This window comes from Emydura macquarii, unplaced genomic scaffold (assembly GCF_026122565.2).
Source record: "Emydura macquarii macquarii isolate MOO-44397 ecotype Brisbane River unplaced genomic scaffold, CSIRO-AGI_Emac_v2 contig_2676, whole genome shotgun sequence".
Classification (NCBI taxonomy): domain Eukaryota; kingdom Metazoa; phylum Chordata; order Testudines; family Chelidae; genus Emydura; species Emydura macquarii.
The window spans coordinates 2,751,379-2,768,725 of record NW_027132813.1 but is presented as its reverse complement, the minus strand read 5'-3'; the positions used below and the strand labels follow the sequence as shown (position 1 = coordinate 2,768,725).

The 17,347-nt window shown below is 42.0% G+C and overlaps 1 protein-coding gene across 1 annotated transcript in view; it reads right to left on the bottom strand.

Moving 5' to 3' along the window:
• DNAH8 (dynein axonemal heavy chain 8) overlaps positions 1 to 17,347 on the bottom strand; it is a 563,218-nt gene that overhangs the window by 408,859 nt on the left and 137,012 nt on the right. Inside the window, exons 15-18 of the mRNA XM_067565373.1 lie at positions 11,079 to 11,198; positions 9,218 to 9,353; positions 7,829 to 8,016; positions 1,658 to 1,738 (exon numbers count right to left, since the gene is read on the bottom strand). Coding sequence (XP_067421474.1) covers positions 1,658 to 1,738; positions 7,829 to 8,016; positions 9,218 to 9,353; positions 11,079 to 11,198 — 525 coding nt within the window. The remainder of the gene's footprint in view (positions 1 to 1,657; positions 1,739 to 7,828; positions 8,017 to 9,217; positions 9,354 to 11,078; positions 11,199 to 17,347) is intronic.

The following is a 17,347-nucleotide window of genomic DNA, read 5'->3' as shown; positions in this document are numbered from 1 at the left end:
TGGGATATCACGAGGGCATTGGCTTTCTATTTGGAAAGGATTAAAGCCTTTAGGGTCTCTCCCAGACTGTTTGTCTCTTTCATAGACAGAATTAAAGGAGCCCCTGTTTTAACCCAAAGACTCTCCCTTAATGGATTTCTGGTTATATCCCCTCTTGCTACAGGGCTGCTAATGTCCCGCCCCCTCCTAGGGTTATAGCCCGTTCTACTAAATCACAGTCTACTTCTGTAGCCCTGATGAAGAACCCATCCATTGCAAAATATGCAAAGTTACCATGTGGGATTTGATCCATACCATCTTTAAATATTATTCTTTAGTACATGCCTCTAGGGCACACACCTCCTTTGGTACTTCAGTTCTGCAAAGAGTCTTAGAAAGGGCTCAAAAGCACCCACTTTCTTCAGAGATTATTGCTTCAGAGTCACCTGAAATGGAGCATCCATGAGAACATTCTTCACAGAAGTTACTTATCCTGTACAGTAACTGGAGTTCTTTGAGATGTTTATCCCAAGCAGGGTGTTTCACTATTCATCCTCCTTCCCCTCTGCTTTCGAGTCTTTACCTTGCAGGACTTCACAATAGAGAAGGAACTTGTTCATCTGACACCACCCTATAACGGCTCAGTACAGGGTACCCATAGCGACATTCTCGAAGAAGGACAAGAATTTCTGCTATATGCTGGGGGCTCATCAGTGGGAGGAGAAAGAGCTGGGTGATCACAGGATGACTATGAACCACCAATGTGATGTGGTTGTGAAAAAGACAAATGCAATCCTAGGATGTATGAGAGGAGGTGTTTCCAGAAGAAATAGTAAAGTGTTAATGTCACTGTACAAGGCACAGGTAAGCCCTTATCTGGAATATTGTACACAATATGGTCACCTATGTTCAAGAAAGATTAATTCAAACTGGAATAGGTCTACTAGGATGATCAGGGGAATGGAGAGACCTATCTAACCAGAGGAGACTGAAAGAGCTTGGCTTGTTTAGTCTAGCAAAATGAAGCTGATATGGGGACATGGTTGCTGTCTACAAATACATCAGGAGGGAAACATAAGGGATGGAGAAAAGCTATTTAAACTAAAGAACAATGCTGTCACAAGAATAAGTGGGTATACATTTGTCATGAATAAATTTAGGCTGGAAATTAAAAGAAGGTTCCTAATCATTAAAGGAGTGAACTTCTGGAACAGCCACCCAATAAAAGTAGTGAGGGCAACCAATCTACCTAATTTTAAGATGGAAATTAATAAATTTCTGAACAGGATTAATATGACAGAATTGGCTGCAATATAAGGGGACTAGATTCAACATCCCAGGAGGTCCTTTTCTGGCAGTGTAAACTGGCTTCGAAGTGGGAGTAAGTAATCTTTGTTCTGTACTGCTAAAGTGGTGTAAAGTGACCTGACTAGTGAATCAGGCATGTTGTGTTATTTACTTGCTAAATAACAGTATTACATAATCCGAAACCGGTCTCCCATGCATTAGTGTGAACTCTTGTCTCCCAAGCATTAGTGTGAACTCAAGTAGACTCTTGTCTACTGTGTAGAACTTTTAAACTTGGGTTCTTAGATGTTAAGAAAATTACAAATAATTCTAAAGCTACACTAAGTTCTGTCTGCTATATTCAAAATAAAATATATTTAGCATTACCAACCTTTCTCATTTTTGGTGCCATCAAATTTACAAACACTGTTGGTATTTCCTGACACAAATCTTCGTAACATTGCAGAAGGTTCTATTAATATTAAAAATGACAATTTCATTAGCAATATTTTTTAAATAATTTTCTTTATTAAAGATTTTCATAGAAGCAAATCAATAGACATAAAAACAGATCATTATAATAGCCATAAGGAAACAGGAAAATGGTACAGAACATATTCCCCTAGAATATTTCTAAATGCAAAATTTGACATGAATACTTACAGCATTTATCTATTTGATATCATCAACAAAAAACAGCAACATTGTGTCTTCCTGTATGGGGTGTGTGAGTGCAGAAAAGGAAGAAAGAACAAAAGATAATTCCCATCTCTAGTCCCTATGCACATGTCCCAGTCAGATTACCAGTCCTTGCACTTAGGAAGCACAAAATACCAGTACCTGCTCAAGACTAGTAACATATGTGGCAGCAGCCCCCCCTAGGAAGCAGAGAGAGGTAGAGCCAGGCCCTCTCCCACACTGAACTAGAGGCACTAGTTCTTGCATATGGTAGTTAAAGTTAAAACTTAGTTCCTGTTATCAATCCAATTTTCAGCACCCTCCCATACTGTGTCCTATCTTCAACAACAGAACAAACAATCCTTCTGAAATTTCACATTCTACATCTCATCCTCATGGTAGAAGTTTTCTGGCAAATTTGGTACAAATCCCACAAGAAGTTAGGGTTTTTGGCTCACCATATCTCCAAAACAGATTTACATAAAAATTTGAAAATATCTTTGAAAAAGTGTGTAAAAAGATTGCAGAGATTTTTAAGTATCACCAGAATAGAAAAACACAGATATACACACTTAAAAACACCAAAAAAAAAAAAAGTATAGGCAGATGTATTTTATGAAGTATATATACTTGTATATTTTAACAAATATATATATAATAATGCATGAACTGGTTTATTGCATGCTTTGCAAAGTGTGCATTGCACATCTGGAAGGACTGTCAGATAGGAAACCACTTGTAGTGCTATCAGATCTAGCCTAGAAGGAGACAAAAAGAGGAAAAGTTACATGGGGAATTAGTGTGTCTACATGGGAAACAAGAAGAAAGTCATATGTAGAATCATAGAGTTGGAAGGGACCTCAGGAAGTCATCTAGTCCAACCCCCTGCTCAAAGCAGGACTAACCTCAGCTATATCATCCCAGCCAGGGCTTTGTCAAGCCGCAGCTTAAAAACCTCTAAAACTGGAGATTCCACAACCTCTCTAGGTAATCCATTCCAGTGCTTCACCACCCTCCTAGTGAAAAACCTTTTCCTAACGTCCAACCTAGATCTCCCTCACTGCAATTTGAGACCATTGCTCCTTGTTCTGTCATCTGCCACCACTGAGAACAGCCTAGTTCCATCCTCCCTGAAACCCCCTTTGAGGTAGTTAAAGGTTGCTATCAAATCTCCCCTCATTCTTCTCTTCTGCAGACTAAATAAGCCTAGTTCCCTCAGTCTCTCCTCATAAGTCTTGTGCTCCAGCCCCCTAATCATTTTTGTTGCCCTCCGCTGAACTCTCTCCAATTTCTCCACATCCTTTTTGTAGTGGGGGGCCCAAAACTGGACACAATACTCCAAATGCGGCCTCACCAATGCCGAATAGAGGGGAATAATCACTTCCCGCGATCTGCTGGCAATGCTCCTACTAATGTAGCCCAATATGCTATTAGCCTTCTTGGCAACTAGGGCACACTGCTGACTCATATCCAGCTTCTTATCCACTGTAACCCCCAGGTCCTTTTCTGCAGAACTGCTGCCTAGCTCATCGGTCCCCAGTCTGTAGCTGTGCATGGGATTCTTCTGTCCTAAGTGCAGGACTCTGCACTTGTCCTTGTTGAACCTCATCAGATTTCTTTTGGCCCAATCCTCCAGTTTGTTTAGGTCCTTCTGTATCCCATCCCTACCTTCCAGGGTATCTACCACTCCCCGTAGCTTAGTGTCATCTGCAAACTTGCTGAGGGTGCAATCTATCCCATCCTCTAGATCATTAATGAAGATGTTGAACAAAACCGGCCCCAGCACCAACCCCTGGGGCACTCCGCTTGTGACCAGCTGCCAGCTAGACATGGAGCCATTGATCACTACTTGTTGAGCCCTATGCTCTAGCCAGTTCTCTATCCATTTTATAATCCATTCATCCAACCCATACTTCTTTAATTTGCTGATAAGAATACTGTGAGAGACTGTATCAAAAGCTTTGCTAAAGCTTTGCTAGAGATGAGTAGTTTTCTGGGATAGACTGGGGTTCATTTCTGGGAAGTTAGCAAGATCCACCAAGGTCCATGCAGAACTTGCAAGGTCCACTGAAGTCTGTGCATGGTTTTCCAGGTCTGTTGGAGTCCTAAAAGGCAAGGCATTTTGACACTATGCAACCTTAAACATTAAGGGAAATTCCCAGGCAAAAAATTTTCTTAACTTGGAGTATAGTTTAAAGAACCAATTGGTTCTTTCAGCAAAAAATCTTAATGAAACATTTTAGTTTTCTAAAAACAATCCACAAATTTTAGTAAGCTCTGAAATTCCAAAGTAAAGTTCTGCTGTACAAAAAAACCTGTAACAAGAAAAACCTAAAAACAACCAGAAATTTAGGACAACTTTATTCATCCATCACACAGATTAACTAAGATTAAGATATTAGGATCTGATTCAACACTATGTTACTTCAGTTTTACATCAGAGCAACTCCATTTTGGATTGTTTTAATGGGGTTAGACTGACATAAATCTGGTGTAATGCAATAGCAAATCAGGGCAAACTAGCCTGGCATATCTTGCCCCAGTATAAAGATAATCCTCTGGTGTTGCACAGCCAGAACAGATACTCCAGCATTACTCCCCTCACAACTACTACCAGCACAGGAGGCATGGTCAGGAGAAAGGGAGAGGAAGAATGATTTTCTGGTTATGGCACTGGACTGAACTCAGGAAAAATTCATAACATAAGCCAGAACACCTTAACCTTAACGTTATACATAGGATTGGAAGAATTCGATTTTTATCAGTAAGTATCAGTAAACAATGATTTCAGCATATACACACAAACCAATAAAAAAAATCTTTATTGATAATGATAAAAATTTACAGATATATAAAGTAAGAAGAATGCTGCTTGAGAACTTATTAGAGTTTGATGTAAGGATATTTACTTTGTATATTTTATGTGATGTTGACAATTTGTGTTTCAATGGTTATGTAGGAAGGTGCAGTGGCCTTCCTCAGAGCCTGGGCCCGAGGAAGGGCCGAGGAAGGACCGCAATGCCCAGAGCAGACACTGAAAGGCTCACTTGGGCCAGCAGCCCAGTCTACCCGGCAACTGGGGAGCCAGCTAGTGATAGGCCCCGCTGGCCGAGCAATCTGGCAACAGAGGGGCGGAGCCTCAGCCGGGGCTGGGAGTATAAAGAGCAGGCCCCACAGCTCAGTGAGGGACAGGCTGCCACTGAAGGCAGACGTGCTGTTTTGCCGGCTGCAGCCAAGGCCTGAACCCAGCCGTGCCGCTGCCCCAAGTGAGCACCTCCCAAAGCATAGGACCCCGGAACAGCCCAAGCGACCAAGCCCTAAGGGTTGGATAGGGCCTCCAGGCCCCGTAGACTGGCCTAGGCCTACTGGCCCCCAGGACTGGACCAGGCCCCTGGGCCCCAGTGACTGGACCAAGTCCCCTGAGCCTGAGGGCTGGGAGATCCCCGCCGAGGCCAGACCCAACCTGGAAGAGCTGCCTGACGCTGAGCCCCCAGAGATGGGACAGGACCTGGAGGAACTGCCTGAGGCCGAGCCATCCCCTGAGCCCTGTGACCTGGAGGAGCTGCCCCTCGCAGAGGAGCTCCCAACCTTGCCACCTGTGGACAAGGAGGGACTGGTGGGTCTACCCCGGGCCGTGTACCCCAGCGACCGCGAGGACCTGGCGGACACAGGTACCTGGGGATACAGGGAAGAAGTGGCCCAGGGACAGCCATATCCGTGGCTGAGACAGGGGCAAGCCCCATTGGCGTGTTGCGGCGGGAGCCCCACCGACTGAGTGGCAACGCCTTTGCCACTGCTAGGGCCCTGGGCTGGGACGCAGTGGAGTCGGGTGGGCCTGTGTCCTCCTCCCCTACTCCCTTGTCCACGCCATCCAGGGAGTGGTTACGGTACCCGGCTCTTCTGACCAGAGGACACTTCTTGCTCGCCCGCCCTGCCTGAGGGCCTGGACTGTGACATATCCGGATGCTAACATTCCCCTTTTGGATGGTGCAGTGGCCTTTCTCAGAGCCTGGGTCCGAGGAAGGGCCGCAATGACCAGGCCAGGCAGGAGCCTGTACTACAGGTTATAAAGATTTAACTTTTTTAAGTTTAACATCTTCTATCATTAAATAATTGTCTCTCCCACACAGTTGTCTGACACCTCTCCCATAATTTCCCACAACTGTGAACATTTAAATAGAAAAAATGCTTAAAATTAAACATCAATATTATCTGTCAAAATTTGAAAAAAAAATAAAAAATTGAATTCTGCCAAGACTGGTTACATGGTTAAGCACCCAAAAGTCAGCAAATGGCATTATTAAGGATGCACGAGCAAGCTTAACCCTGCCCTTTTGTGTGTATGTGTGACAGGCTGTACCTGGCCCTTCAAGGCCCCTGGTGGAGGCTCCATGGTCCTACCACACCCTGGCCAAGGAAAGGAAGCAGCCAATCAGAGCCCAGCAGGCTCAGATAAAAGGAGCTGCAGGGCCTGACCTGGTCAGTTTTCTGGTTGGGACCATACAGGCTTCTTACAGCAAAGCGTTATTTATTAAAACAAAAGCATTTCAGAAGAAAACTACTCTTAGAACAATAAAACACACTTTACACATGTCTAACTTACAAGGTATCTAATCATGTTCTACATGAGGACTCTGGCAGCTCTGAGATTCCTATAAACCCTCCAAGACATCTAGGGGACCAGAGGGCATAGTACAAGCCCTTAATTCATAAACCATTTCACCCCCCTAAAACCTTAATTGTGTAACTATACAAGGCTAACTAAATCTAAATATGTTAAAACTTGGCACTTAGTCTAAGAATTCTTGACCAATGATCCAGAGAGGTTCCTAATCTGTCATTGAGTGTAATTGGAATGAACTGAAGAAGGTGGAATACCACACCCTCTTTTAAAGCCTCGCCTATAGAACTTTCAGGAACAGTGAAGTGAGAGGAACAAGGGGGCACATGAGTGCTCCAGCAGGCACTGCTAGCTAAGTTTCCACCATCAAAGCTGCACCAGGCAGTCCATTCCCTTAGTGGGAATATGCAGAGGACAATCAAAGGAGAAGCGAATGTACAATAACTTTATCTCACTGAGCAAGTCACCCACAGTAGTCATAAAATCATTACATCTTAGTATTCTTAGTTTATTACATAGCATCTCCACATCCATCATAAAGATGACAGTACACAAAACAAAAAAAAATGGTATGGAGAAGGTAGACTGCACATTTCTGTTTTCATAGATTCATAGATCTTAAGATTAGAAGGAACCATTAGATCATCTACTCTGATTTCCTGAATATAATGGAACATTACATTTCACCCAATTACCACAAAACTGAGCCCAATAACTTGTGTTATTCTTCCAGAATATCTTCCAGAAAGTATCCAGTCTTGATCTGATGACATCAAGAGATGGAGAATCCACCACTTCCCTGGTAGTTTGTTCTAGTTTAATCAACCTCGCTGTTAGAAATTTGTGCCTAATTTTAATGTGATTTTCAATTTAATCTTCCAGCCACAGATTCTTATTATACCTTTCTCTGCTAAATTAAAGAGCCCTTTAGTACCCAGTATTTTCTCCCCGTGAAAGAACTTGCACACTGTAATCAAGTCACCTCATAATCCTCTTTTTGATAAACTAAACATATTGAACTCCATAAATGTTTCACTGTCTTTTTCTCCAGTCTATGTACCATTTCTCATAATCTCAGAAACATAAGAATATTCAATTAAATTGAAAGGCAACACATTTAAAATGAATAAAAGGAGATATTTTTCACAATACAATCAGGTTTAGAAATGTGGTATGAAAAGACAAGTATGCAGAGTATGTTACTATACCCTAGAAAATATTAGTTATTTCTTTTACAAAGTAATAGTGGGCTTTTTATCTTACCTCCAAACACAGTTTGTTTGTCTTCAGATTATTTTCTATTTTTACCACTCTTTTTGCTTGCTCTGGTACTTCCAGATCCATCTTTATCATACACTTAGTCTCTCGGACAATCTCTAGAATTTTGGGATCAAAGTTAACAAGCAACTTCCCAGTTTCAGGGTGACGTACCAGTAGTGTAGCTTGTAATGCTGCAAGTAAATTGAAGTATATATTAAAATAAATATCCATAATACCCTACTGATCGTTTCTATTTCATAATGAGTCCTTATTAGGCTTCAGAGAAAATGTGTATGTTTGAGTATGAAGCAATTATGGGTTCGATCCTGCAAGGAAGTGAGCCCTTCAGGAGTTGCTCAGTATTTTGCAGGATTCAAGTCCTACAAGAAGATTATACTGAGAAAGGAAGATTTAGGAAAAACAAAACCAAATAAAACCCAAAATGTAAGGATAGAAAAATGCTAAAATCCAATTCTGGAGCTGCTGTCACTAGGATGCACTAGGAAAGAAAAGAGCCTGCTGTGCCTTAGCCTGACCACTAGGCAGCACCCCATCACAACATGGGTTACAGAAAGAGAAGCTAAGAGTTTAAACCTTAATTTAAATGTTCTAAAACAAAGTATTTGAAAAAAATGTAGTAGAATTAGAGCTGTTTAAGGTATATTGAGATGTCCTGATTCATAGTCATATATTTTAAGCCCAGTTATCTGTTGCTCTCATGTTGCATCATATCTACAATATGATCGTAAGCTTTTCAGAGCTGGGACCATATGGTTAAGCATGTACTTAACTCTTTGTAAGATCAAGGCCTTCCACTGTAATCTCTTCAGGGATGGACTGCTTTGTTTTATGGTGCTTAACACACTTTTGGAAGCTCAATGAACAAACAAATTAATAATAATTAATATTTTAATTGGCTATTATATGCTTAAAAAGTCAAGTCATATTATGTCTGGGAGATTTCCGTTTTCTTTTACATACTACTACTTTCACTAATTGTATTATAATTATTATTATTACAATATAATCTACATAACTAAAAATGTAATGTAATAGTAGGGTAATTATGCTTTACAAATCAATCAATGACGGACCCCAGCCTGCAAGTAGATCCATAATGCAAACCTCTTCACCCACACATTGGTCCATTGAAGTCATTCAAGTGCAGGCGTCCCTGCTATCACATATTCTTGCAGGAGCAGGACTATAATTTGCACGTTTTAAAGGCAAATAAGTTTTTAAAAAATATTTTAAAGTTGATTTTATGTGAATCTAGCAGTTGTCCACAAAAGATAACAACAAATTGCAATAAAACATTATTACACGCTGAACAAGCCTGATGTGAAAAATTTACACACATTTATTAAAAGTCTTTCACACCTAACTACTCACCATATTGTAGCTGTGAAATTTCCTTCACCCAAGCCATATGATAGAGTACCTCAAATTCGACCAATACATAGGAAATTTTATTGAATAATCGAACCACTGCTTTACCTTCTGGACTTGTCAAGATATCTGAATTTTTCTATTAAAACATTGCAAATTAAAATTATAAACATATCAAACTGCAGTTTAACCTGATATCAAATTAATTTGAATTTTTGAAGCTTCAAATCTCAAATTAAATTTACATTTAAAGAATGCTATCAAGTAGCATATGATCCAAATGTATGACCTGCTGAAGTCAATAGGAGATTGGCCTGAGTAAATTACTTTAAAAAACCCTATGCCTTTTCTAAAGGAATAAATTAAAAAGTGACAATTACTATACTGTGCAAAGGACCTATAACTTCCGTTGAAATGAATGCTTAGCACCACTAATGATTTGGCTTAATGTGAATAAAAGAGATTCTTGAAGCCACACACACAAATTTTACTTTTATTATTCTTTTAAATAATTACATGTAAAGCAATAAAATTATTAAAATAATCTGGATTACAAAAAATGTCACATAAAAAGCTATTAATCAACTATCAAGGTGCTGTGTTTTTTTTAAATACGATTAAGAACTTTTATTTATATTATTTGAAAATCAAACAAGACAGCTCTTTGCTAGATGATAGATAGAGCATAAGTCCTTCCTTACTGACAGGTCTCATCCTGCCTAACATGTGCTATTGTCTGGAATGATGAAATATATCATCAAATGATACTTTATCCAAAGACCTGAAAACATTTAATCAATTCTCTGAAAACATCTGCTCAATGTACAGTCGCAGTCAAAAAAGTTAACAGAATGTTAGGAACCATTAGGAAAGGGATAGATAATAAGATGTGTCATAATGCCATTATATAGATCCATAGTATGACCATCCCTTGAATACTATATGCAGTTCTGGTCACCACATCTTAATAAGATATATTAGAATTGGAAAAAGTACAGAGAAGAGCAACAAAAATGATTAGGGGTATGGAACAACTTCCATATGAGGAGACATAAAAAGACAGACTGCACATCTTAGAAAAAAGATGACTAAAAGGGAATATGACAGAGGTATAAAATCATGAAAGGTGTGGAGAAATTAATAAGGAAGTGTTATTTACCCCTTCCCATAACACAAGAACCAGGGGTCACCCAATGAAGTTAATAGGCAGCAGGTTTAAAACAAACAAACAAAAGCAAGTACTGCTTCACACAACACACAGCGAGCCTGTGGAACTTCTTGGTAGGGGATGTTGTGAAGGCCAAAGGTATATTTGGTTCAAAAAAGAATTAGACAAATTCCTGGAGGATAGGTCCATCAATGGCTATTTGCCAAGATGTTCAGGGAGGCAACCCCATTTTCTGGGTGTCCCTTAGCCTTTGACTGCCAGAAGCTGGAACTGGATGACGGGATGGATCATTTGATAATTGCCCTGCTCTGTTCATTCCCTGTGAAGCATCTGGCACCAGCCACTGTTGGAAGACAGGATACTGGGCTAGATGGACCATTGGTCTGTCCCAGTATGGCCATTCCTATGTTCTTATGACTGCATTTCCGGCAATTCAATGCCTGCTACCAGAATGCTGGACCACTGGTTTAATAGTGAGTGAAATACCACCACTTCCTGAATCCCCAGAAGTGCTTCTTGCAGAACCATTGTTTTCCAAGAAATTTCACATTCAAATACTGATGTTGCTCGCATATGAGAAGTGACAAGTTCACAGTCAGAGGCAGTCTTGTCACAGAACCAAGTAAACCAAGTACGGATTGTTCTATGATTTATGAAATATATTATTTTTCCTCACATTAGTGATGATTAACTTACATAGAAAAAGTTGATTGGTTCACTTATCCGCCGAAAAAGCTGCCTTACCCACAGTATCTTTCCTGCAACAGGGGGCATATTTCGAGCAAGAGGAGGGTCATCTTTTTGAGCCTGGTAAAGCTAAAATAAGTTCACTATCAGTAAATATAAGGAAACAAAATTGTTGAAAAATTAAAATGGTTTTCTCTACCACTTCTGATTATTATCTCTTCCCTGACCCAAATTTAGGGAAATAATGGAGTTGCCACTAATTCTCTTTTCACTAAAATAACAATATACACTGAACAGATATAGCTTCTGCATGGATCAAATGCTCAAATTGCTGAGAAAAATGGCTGGGCCTTCCTCAGCAATGTCGTATTCTAGAGCTAGAACTAGGAGGACACTCTGAGGCAGGTAAATGCTGTGCTCTAGTCCCTCAAGGAGGCTGGACTAACAGAGAACCCTGCAAAATGCTGTATAGGCAAAGACAACACTACTTACCTGGAATATACAATAGGGAACAGCCACGTACAACTTTGTAGACAAGGTACAGGCTTTGAAGGTTTGCCCTATTCCCACCTCAAGAAGTCAGATTGTCAGGCCCTGTGGGTTTTGAACCCAGGTCTGCAGAGGCCCTATGAATTTTCACACTCCAATCCTCCACCCAGCAGCTCACAGACAGCAGCTGAGACTGGGGTCCATGTAGCCCAACCAGGACACAAACCTTATCCCTACACTCTGACTGGGAGAGCTCCAAGACTTCTGAATTTACACCAGAGGTGGAAAGAGAAGGTTACTCATCTTGTGCAGTAACTGAGGTTCTTCAAGATATGAGTCCCTGTGCTCCACTTTAGGTGTTTGTGCGCCCCTGCACTAGTAACTGGAAATTTGTAGTAGCAGTACCTGGTTGGGTTGTACATGTGTGTGGTCCCTGTCTCGCACCACTTCAAACATTTATCTGGCACTGTGCAACCAACCCCTCCCCCCGCCCCATTCCTTCTCTACTGCAGAGCTATTAGTGTAAAACTCCAAAGTAGAAGGGAGGAAGGAGGGTAGTGGAGCACCCACAGGAATACCCATCTCGAAGAACCTCATTTACTACACAAGGTGAGTAACCTTCTCTTCTTCTTCTTTGAGTTATGTCCCTGTGGATGTTCCGTTTTAGGTGACTTCAAAGCAGTGCCCTTTGGAGGAAGGAGGGGGCTTCAGAGTTGAAGTCATGGCAGATGACAATATAGTAGGTCCAAATAGTGCATCAGAAGTTGCATGCTGTTCTAATGCATAATGTTGTGCAAATATATGGGCTGAGGCCCAAGTTGCCGCTTTACAGATATCTTCAATGGGGATGTTGTTAAGGAATGCTGTCAAAGTTGCTAAAGCCCTGGTGGAATGTGTGTGAATCCCTGTAGGGAGTTGTAGACTATATTGGCAATAGAACAGTTTGATACAGTCTGAGATTCATCTGGAAAGTCTCTGTTCAGATATGGCGTCTCCTTTTGTATGTTCAGTGATTGAGACAAATAATTTTGTTGACTTGAGGATTTATTTTGTTCTGTCTATGTAAAATGCCAGCACCCTACGGACGTATTCCCATCTGCTCCCATGGTGTTTCTGGTAGAAGGTTGGTGGGTGGAAGGGTTGGTTGAGATGGAATGATGAGGCAACTTTAGGTAAAAACTTGGGATGCGGTGTTAGGGTAACTTTATCTTTGAAGAAGATTGTATAGGGTCAGTCTGCCATGAGGACTTCCAGTTCACCCACTCATCTGGCTGATGTGATGGTGACAAGAAATGCAACCTTCATTGAAACGTGGAAGAGGGAGCAAGTCACCAATGGTTCAAAAGAGGGTCCAGTGATATCCTGGAGGACTAGTTTGAGATCCCATGATGGGGTAGGCTTTCTTACCTCTCGGTAAAAGTTGTTGAGGCCTTTCAGAAACTGGTGATTGGGTGTGCAAAAATTGATAGATTGTCCACTTTGTGGTGGAACGCTGTGATAGCTAAAAGGTGTACCCTGACTGAACTCATGGAAAAGCCTGATTTCTTAAGTTCTAGTAAGTAGTCCAGTGGGGGGGAGCAGAAGCTGGTGTGACCTATTTGTTTTGGCACCAGTTATCAAATCATCTCCATTTGTGTAGATATGTGTGGTAGGTAGTTACTCTGCCACTATTTAATAGGATGTTATGTACTTCCTCTGAGCAGGTTATTTTGGGTCCTTGTAGCCATCGAGTAACCACGCCTCGAGATGGAGAGTTTCTAGATTTGGGTGAAGGATTTGACCTGCATCCTGGGAAAGGAGATGGGGGAGAAGAGGAAGGGTACGTGCTCAACACACTGACATTCTGAAAAGGTAAGAAAACCACATTTGTTGAGGCCATATGGGGGTTATCAGGATTACTGTGGATTTTTTCAGTCTGATCTTGTGAAGCACCCATGGAAGGAGGAGGGAAGGCATATAGGAAGGGAACGTTCCATTTGATCAGAAAGGCATCATCTAAGGAATGATGGCCCAGTCCCGTTCTGGAACAAAATTGTGGGCATTTGGCATCCAATCACAAAGAAGTCTACAGTTGGGAACCCCCATTGCTTGAATATGTTTTGTAGCACTCACATGTCCAAATCCCACTCATGGTCTTGAGAAAAGTTCCTGCTTAGTGCATCTACTGTGGTGTTTTGGCTTCCAGGTAGGTGATGTGGATGTTGTGTGCAATGCCCAGTTCCAGAGCCGTATGGGTTTCGTGCACAGGAAATATGAGCGTGCGCCCCCTTGCCTGTTTATGTGGAACATGCATGCTACATTGTCTGTGAGGATTTATATAATTTTTTCCTTGATCATGGGTAGGACATGGGAGCATGCGTTGCAAACAGCTCATGGTTCTAGGAGATTTATGTGTAGAAGAGATACCATTGGTCACCACGACCCTGCATAGAGTGTGAGTTTAGATGTGCTCCCCAACCTAAGAGGGACGCATCACTCGTGATGGTCATCACTGGCAAGTTCTGTACAAAAGGTACCCCAAGGCAGACACTGTCTGGTTGTGTTCACCAGAGTAGTGAGTCTTTTATCTTGTTTGGAGGTGTTTGTTTATGCTGTGCATATGTGGGGAGTAGGTTGTGCAGAGCCAGGCTTGCAAGCTCCTCATATATAGTCACAAGTGTGTGACAATTAAAATTGTTGCAGCCATGTGGCCCAATAATTGAAGTTGTTATGTGAGGACTGTTTAGTGTTGTGCAGTTGAGATTGGTCAGAGTAAGAAATTGTTGTGGCAGAGAGATCGTAGCCTCGGGTGAATTGAGACAAGTGCTGATGATTTCCAGTTCTTATACTGGGTTAGCATTGACTTTTTTGTATTTATTTGAAGGCCTAGTCATGTAAAGAGAGCTACCATTTCTTCGGTCACCTATAACTCTGCTTGTCGAGTTGATTCTTTCAGTAAGCTGTTGTCCAAGTATGGGACTTTCATGATTCCATTTTTCAGAGATAGGCAGCCACAACAGCAAGGACCTTCTAGAATACTCAAGGGGCAGTGGATAGGCCAAAAAGAAGGACCTTGTATTGAAAGTGATCCAAGCACAGAGTAAATCGAAGGAACCTGCAATGTGACAGATGACTTGCTATATGAAAATATGTGTCCTGGAGGTCGAGGACCAAGAAACAGTCCCCGCTTTCTAGTGTTGGAATTATGGTGGCTAATGTGACCATCTTGAAGTGTTGGGTCTTGACGAATTTGTTAAATTGTTGTAGATTGAGAATGGGTCTCCACCCTTTTTCTATGTGAGGAAATAATGTGAATAGAAGCCCTTTCCCCTGTATTTTGTTGACACTGGTTCTACTGCTCCTAGGTGTATGAGATGTATTACCTCTTGTTGCAGATGTTTGTGAGAGGGTCCCTAAAGAGGGACGGAAAAAGAGGGTGGGTAGAAGGGTTGGAGCTAAAAGGGATGGAGACTCAATTATTTCTAATACCCAGTCTTGATTATTTCTAATACCCATCTATCTGTTGTGATAGTTTGCCAGATTGGGCAAAAGGAATCAGGTGAACTCTGAATGGGCAGGAGATGGTAATGGTTCCAGTGTTGAAAGATATGGGGTTGTCAGGCCCTCGACCAAGGTTTCAAATTTGCTGTCTTAATGTTGATTGTTGAGATATAGTAGTTTGAGGTGGAGGTTGTCGTCTCCTCATGGGTCTCTGTTTCCACTCTTGATGTTTGTATTTTCGGTGATTCTGTGTATAGGAAGTGGATGAGAACCCCTATGAGGTATAATATTTTCCCTATCTTTTCTTGGTTTGAGGTGTGTAAATGCCTACGGATCTCAACATCACCCTTGAGTCCTTAAGAGAGTGGAGGGACCAGTCTGTTTTGATTACAAAGAGTTTTGGTCCTTCAAATGGGAAATCTTCCACTGTTGATAGCAACTCTCTGGGGAATCCAGAGAGATGGAGCCAGGATACTCTTCTCATGACAACTGCAGTGGCTAGGGACCTTGCTGCCGTGTCTGTTGAGTCCAGGGCGGCCTATAATGCTGTTCTGGTTATAAGGTGCCCTTCTGAGATAAAGAACCTGAACTATTTTGGGTTTTTTTTAAGGAATAACTTTGATAAATTCCAAAAGTTTGGAGTGGTTATTGTGATCATACTTGGTAAGTAATGTCTCGTAATTGGCAATCCTAAAGTGTAGAATCGCCGAGAAGTAGGCCTTACAGCCAAAGAGGTCAAGCCTCTTCCAGTCTTTGTCATATGGCATGTTCCTGAGGTGTTGTTGTCTGCCCTGTTCATGGACTGCATCCACCACTAAGGAATTCAGTGTGGGGCGCGAGAAATGGAACTCCATTTCCTTTGCCGACACCTAGTGTTTTTTGTTAGATCTCTTGCACGTTGCTGGGATCATTGCTGGGATCAGTCAAACTAATTTAACTAGTTCCATAAGTGCACTATTCATAGGCAGAGCAGTTTTGGATGAAGTGGGTGTCTGGTTAACAGTTCATGCTGTGCTTCCTGGACATCCTCTAGTGAGAATTCAGTGAGTTTGTGACTCTCTTATAGAGGTCCTGGAACTGTTTGAAGTCATCCCCCATATTGGGAGGTGGGGGCATGATGGTGTCATCAGGGGAAGATGAGAGGAATTGACTGTTGGTGCCGTCTCCTCATCAGAGCCTTCCTCTCCAGCCACCTCTTCTGGGGGTTCAGAAGAGGACCAAAGGTGAGGGCGAATGGTGTGTGCTCACCTTGGGTGGGCTGGGAGATTTGTGGTGGTGTGGGTGATATGCTGCCCATAGGCTCCAATAAGACCACTGTGGTGGAAAAGGTATTGGTAGCATCCATGGGTGTCCCTCTTTTCAGTCCAAACCGGGAGACTTGTAGCCAGTTTCTTTTTTACATCTTCTTAGCAGGTTGGTTCTGAGTCAGAGCTGTGGAAGAAGGTTCTCTGTCATCGGTTGCTGTCGGTGATCTCTGCCCAGGAGGGGGTCGTACGTCTGGGTCAGATGCCAGCCTGAGAAACTTTTCCATGAGGAGCATTTTAAGTTGTAAGTCTCTCACCTTTCTGGCCCAGGCTTTTAGGATGTGGCAATGTGAGCACTTTTTGAAGCATGTGTGTCTTGCCTAGGTAATGAACACACTGTGAGTGACTGTCTGTCACCAGAATTGACAGGTGAGGTAGCATTTAAAATCCAGGAAACTGGACATGCCCCGCAGAGGAGTGATTCCCCCCTGTAAGGAGAAAATGAAGGCTCTACTCTAATGGTTATCAACAGAAACCTAAACTTCTATTGTGAGGGAAAACAAAGATTTTTTTCTGAGATATAAGAAATTAAATGGCGAGAGAAAAAATAACTATACCTAATACAAACTAAGTCTAACTAGTTAAAACTACACTAAGAGATTAGGCACAGAGGTGCTGCTTGACACTTCAACTCAGGCCAAAGTAGTAGCCAAAGTAGTAGAGAAGAAACTGAGGGGGCGTTGGTCGCACAGCACCAGATAACCACTTGAAGCAGTGCAAGACAGGGACTATGCATGTGCGACACAACCAGGCATTGCTACTACAATCTCCAATTATAAGCACAGGGGCACACGAACACCTACAGAGACATCACTCGAAGAATAGGAAGTTGTCTGTACAACTGGGCTTCACCCTGCCACAGACTGCTGGTCTGGTGTTTATCTGCTCTTGTCTTCTGTTCCTGACCTCCTGGTATCCTGACTCAGCCTGACTCTTGGTAACTGCCTCCTGGTTCCTGCCCTCCGGTTCCTCTCTTGATTCTGATCTCCTAGCATTCGACTCAGC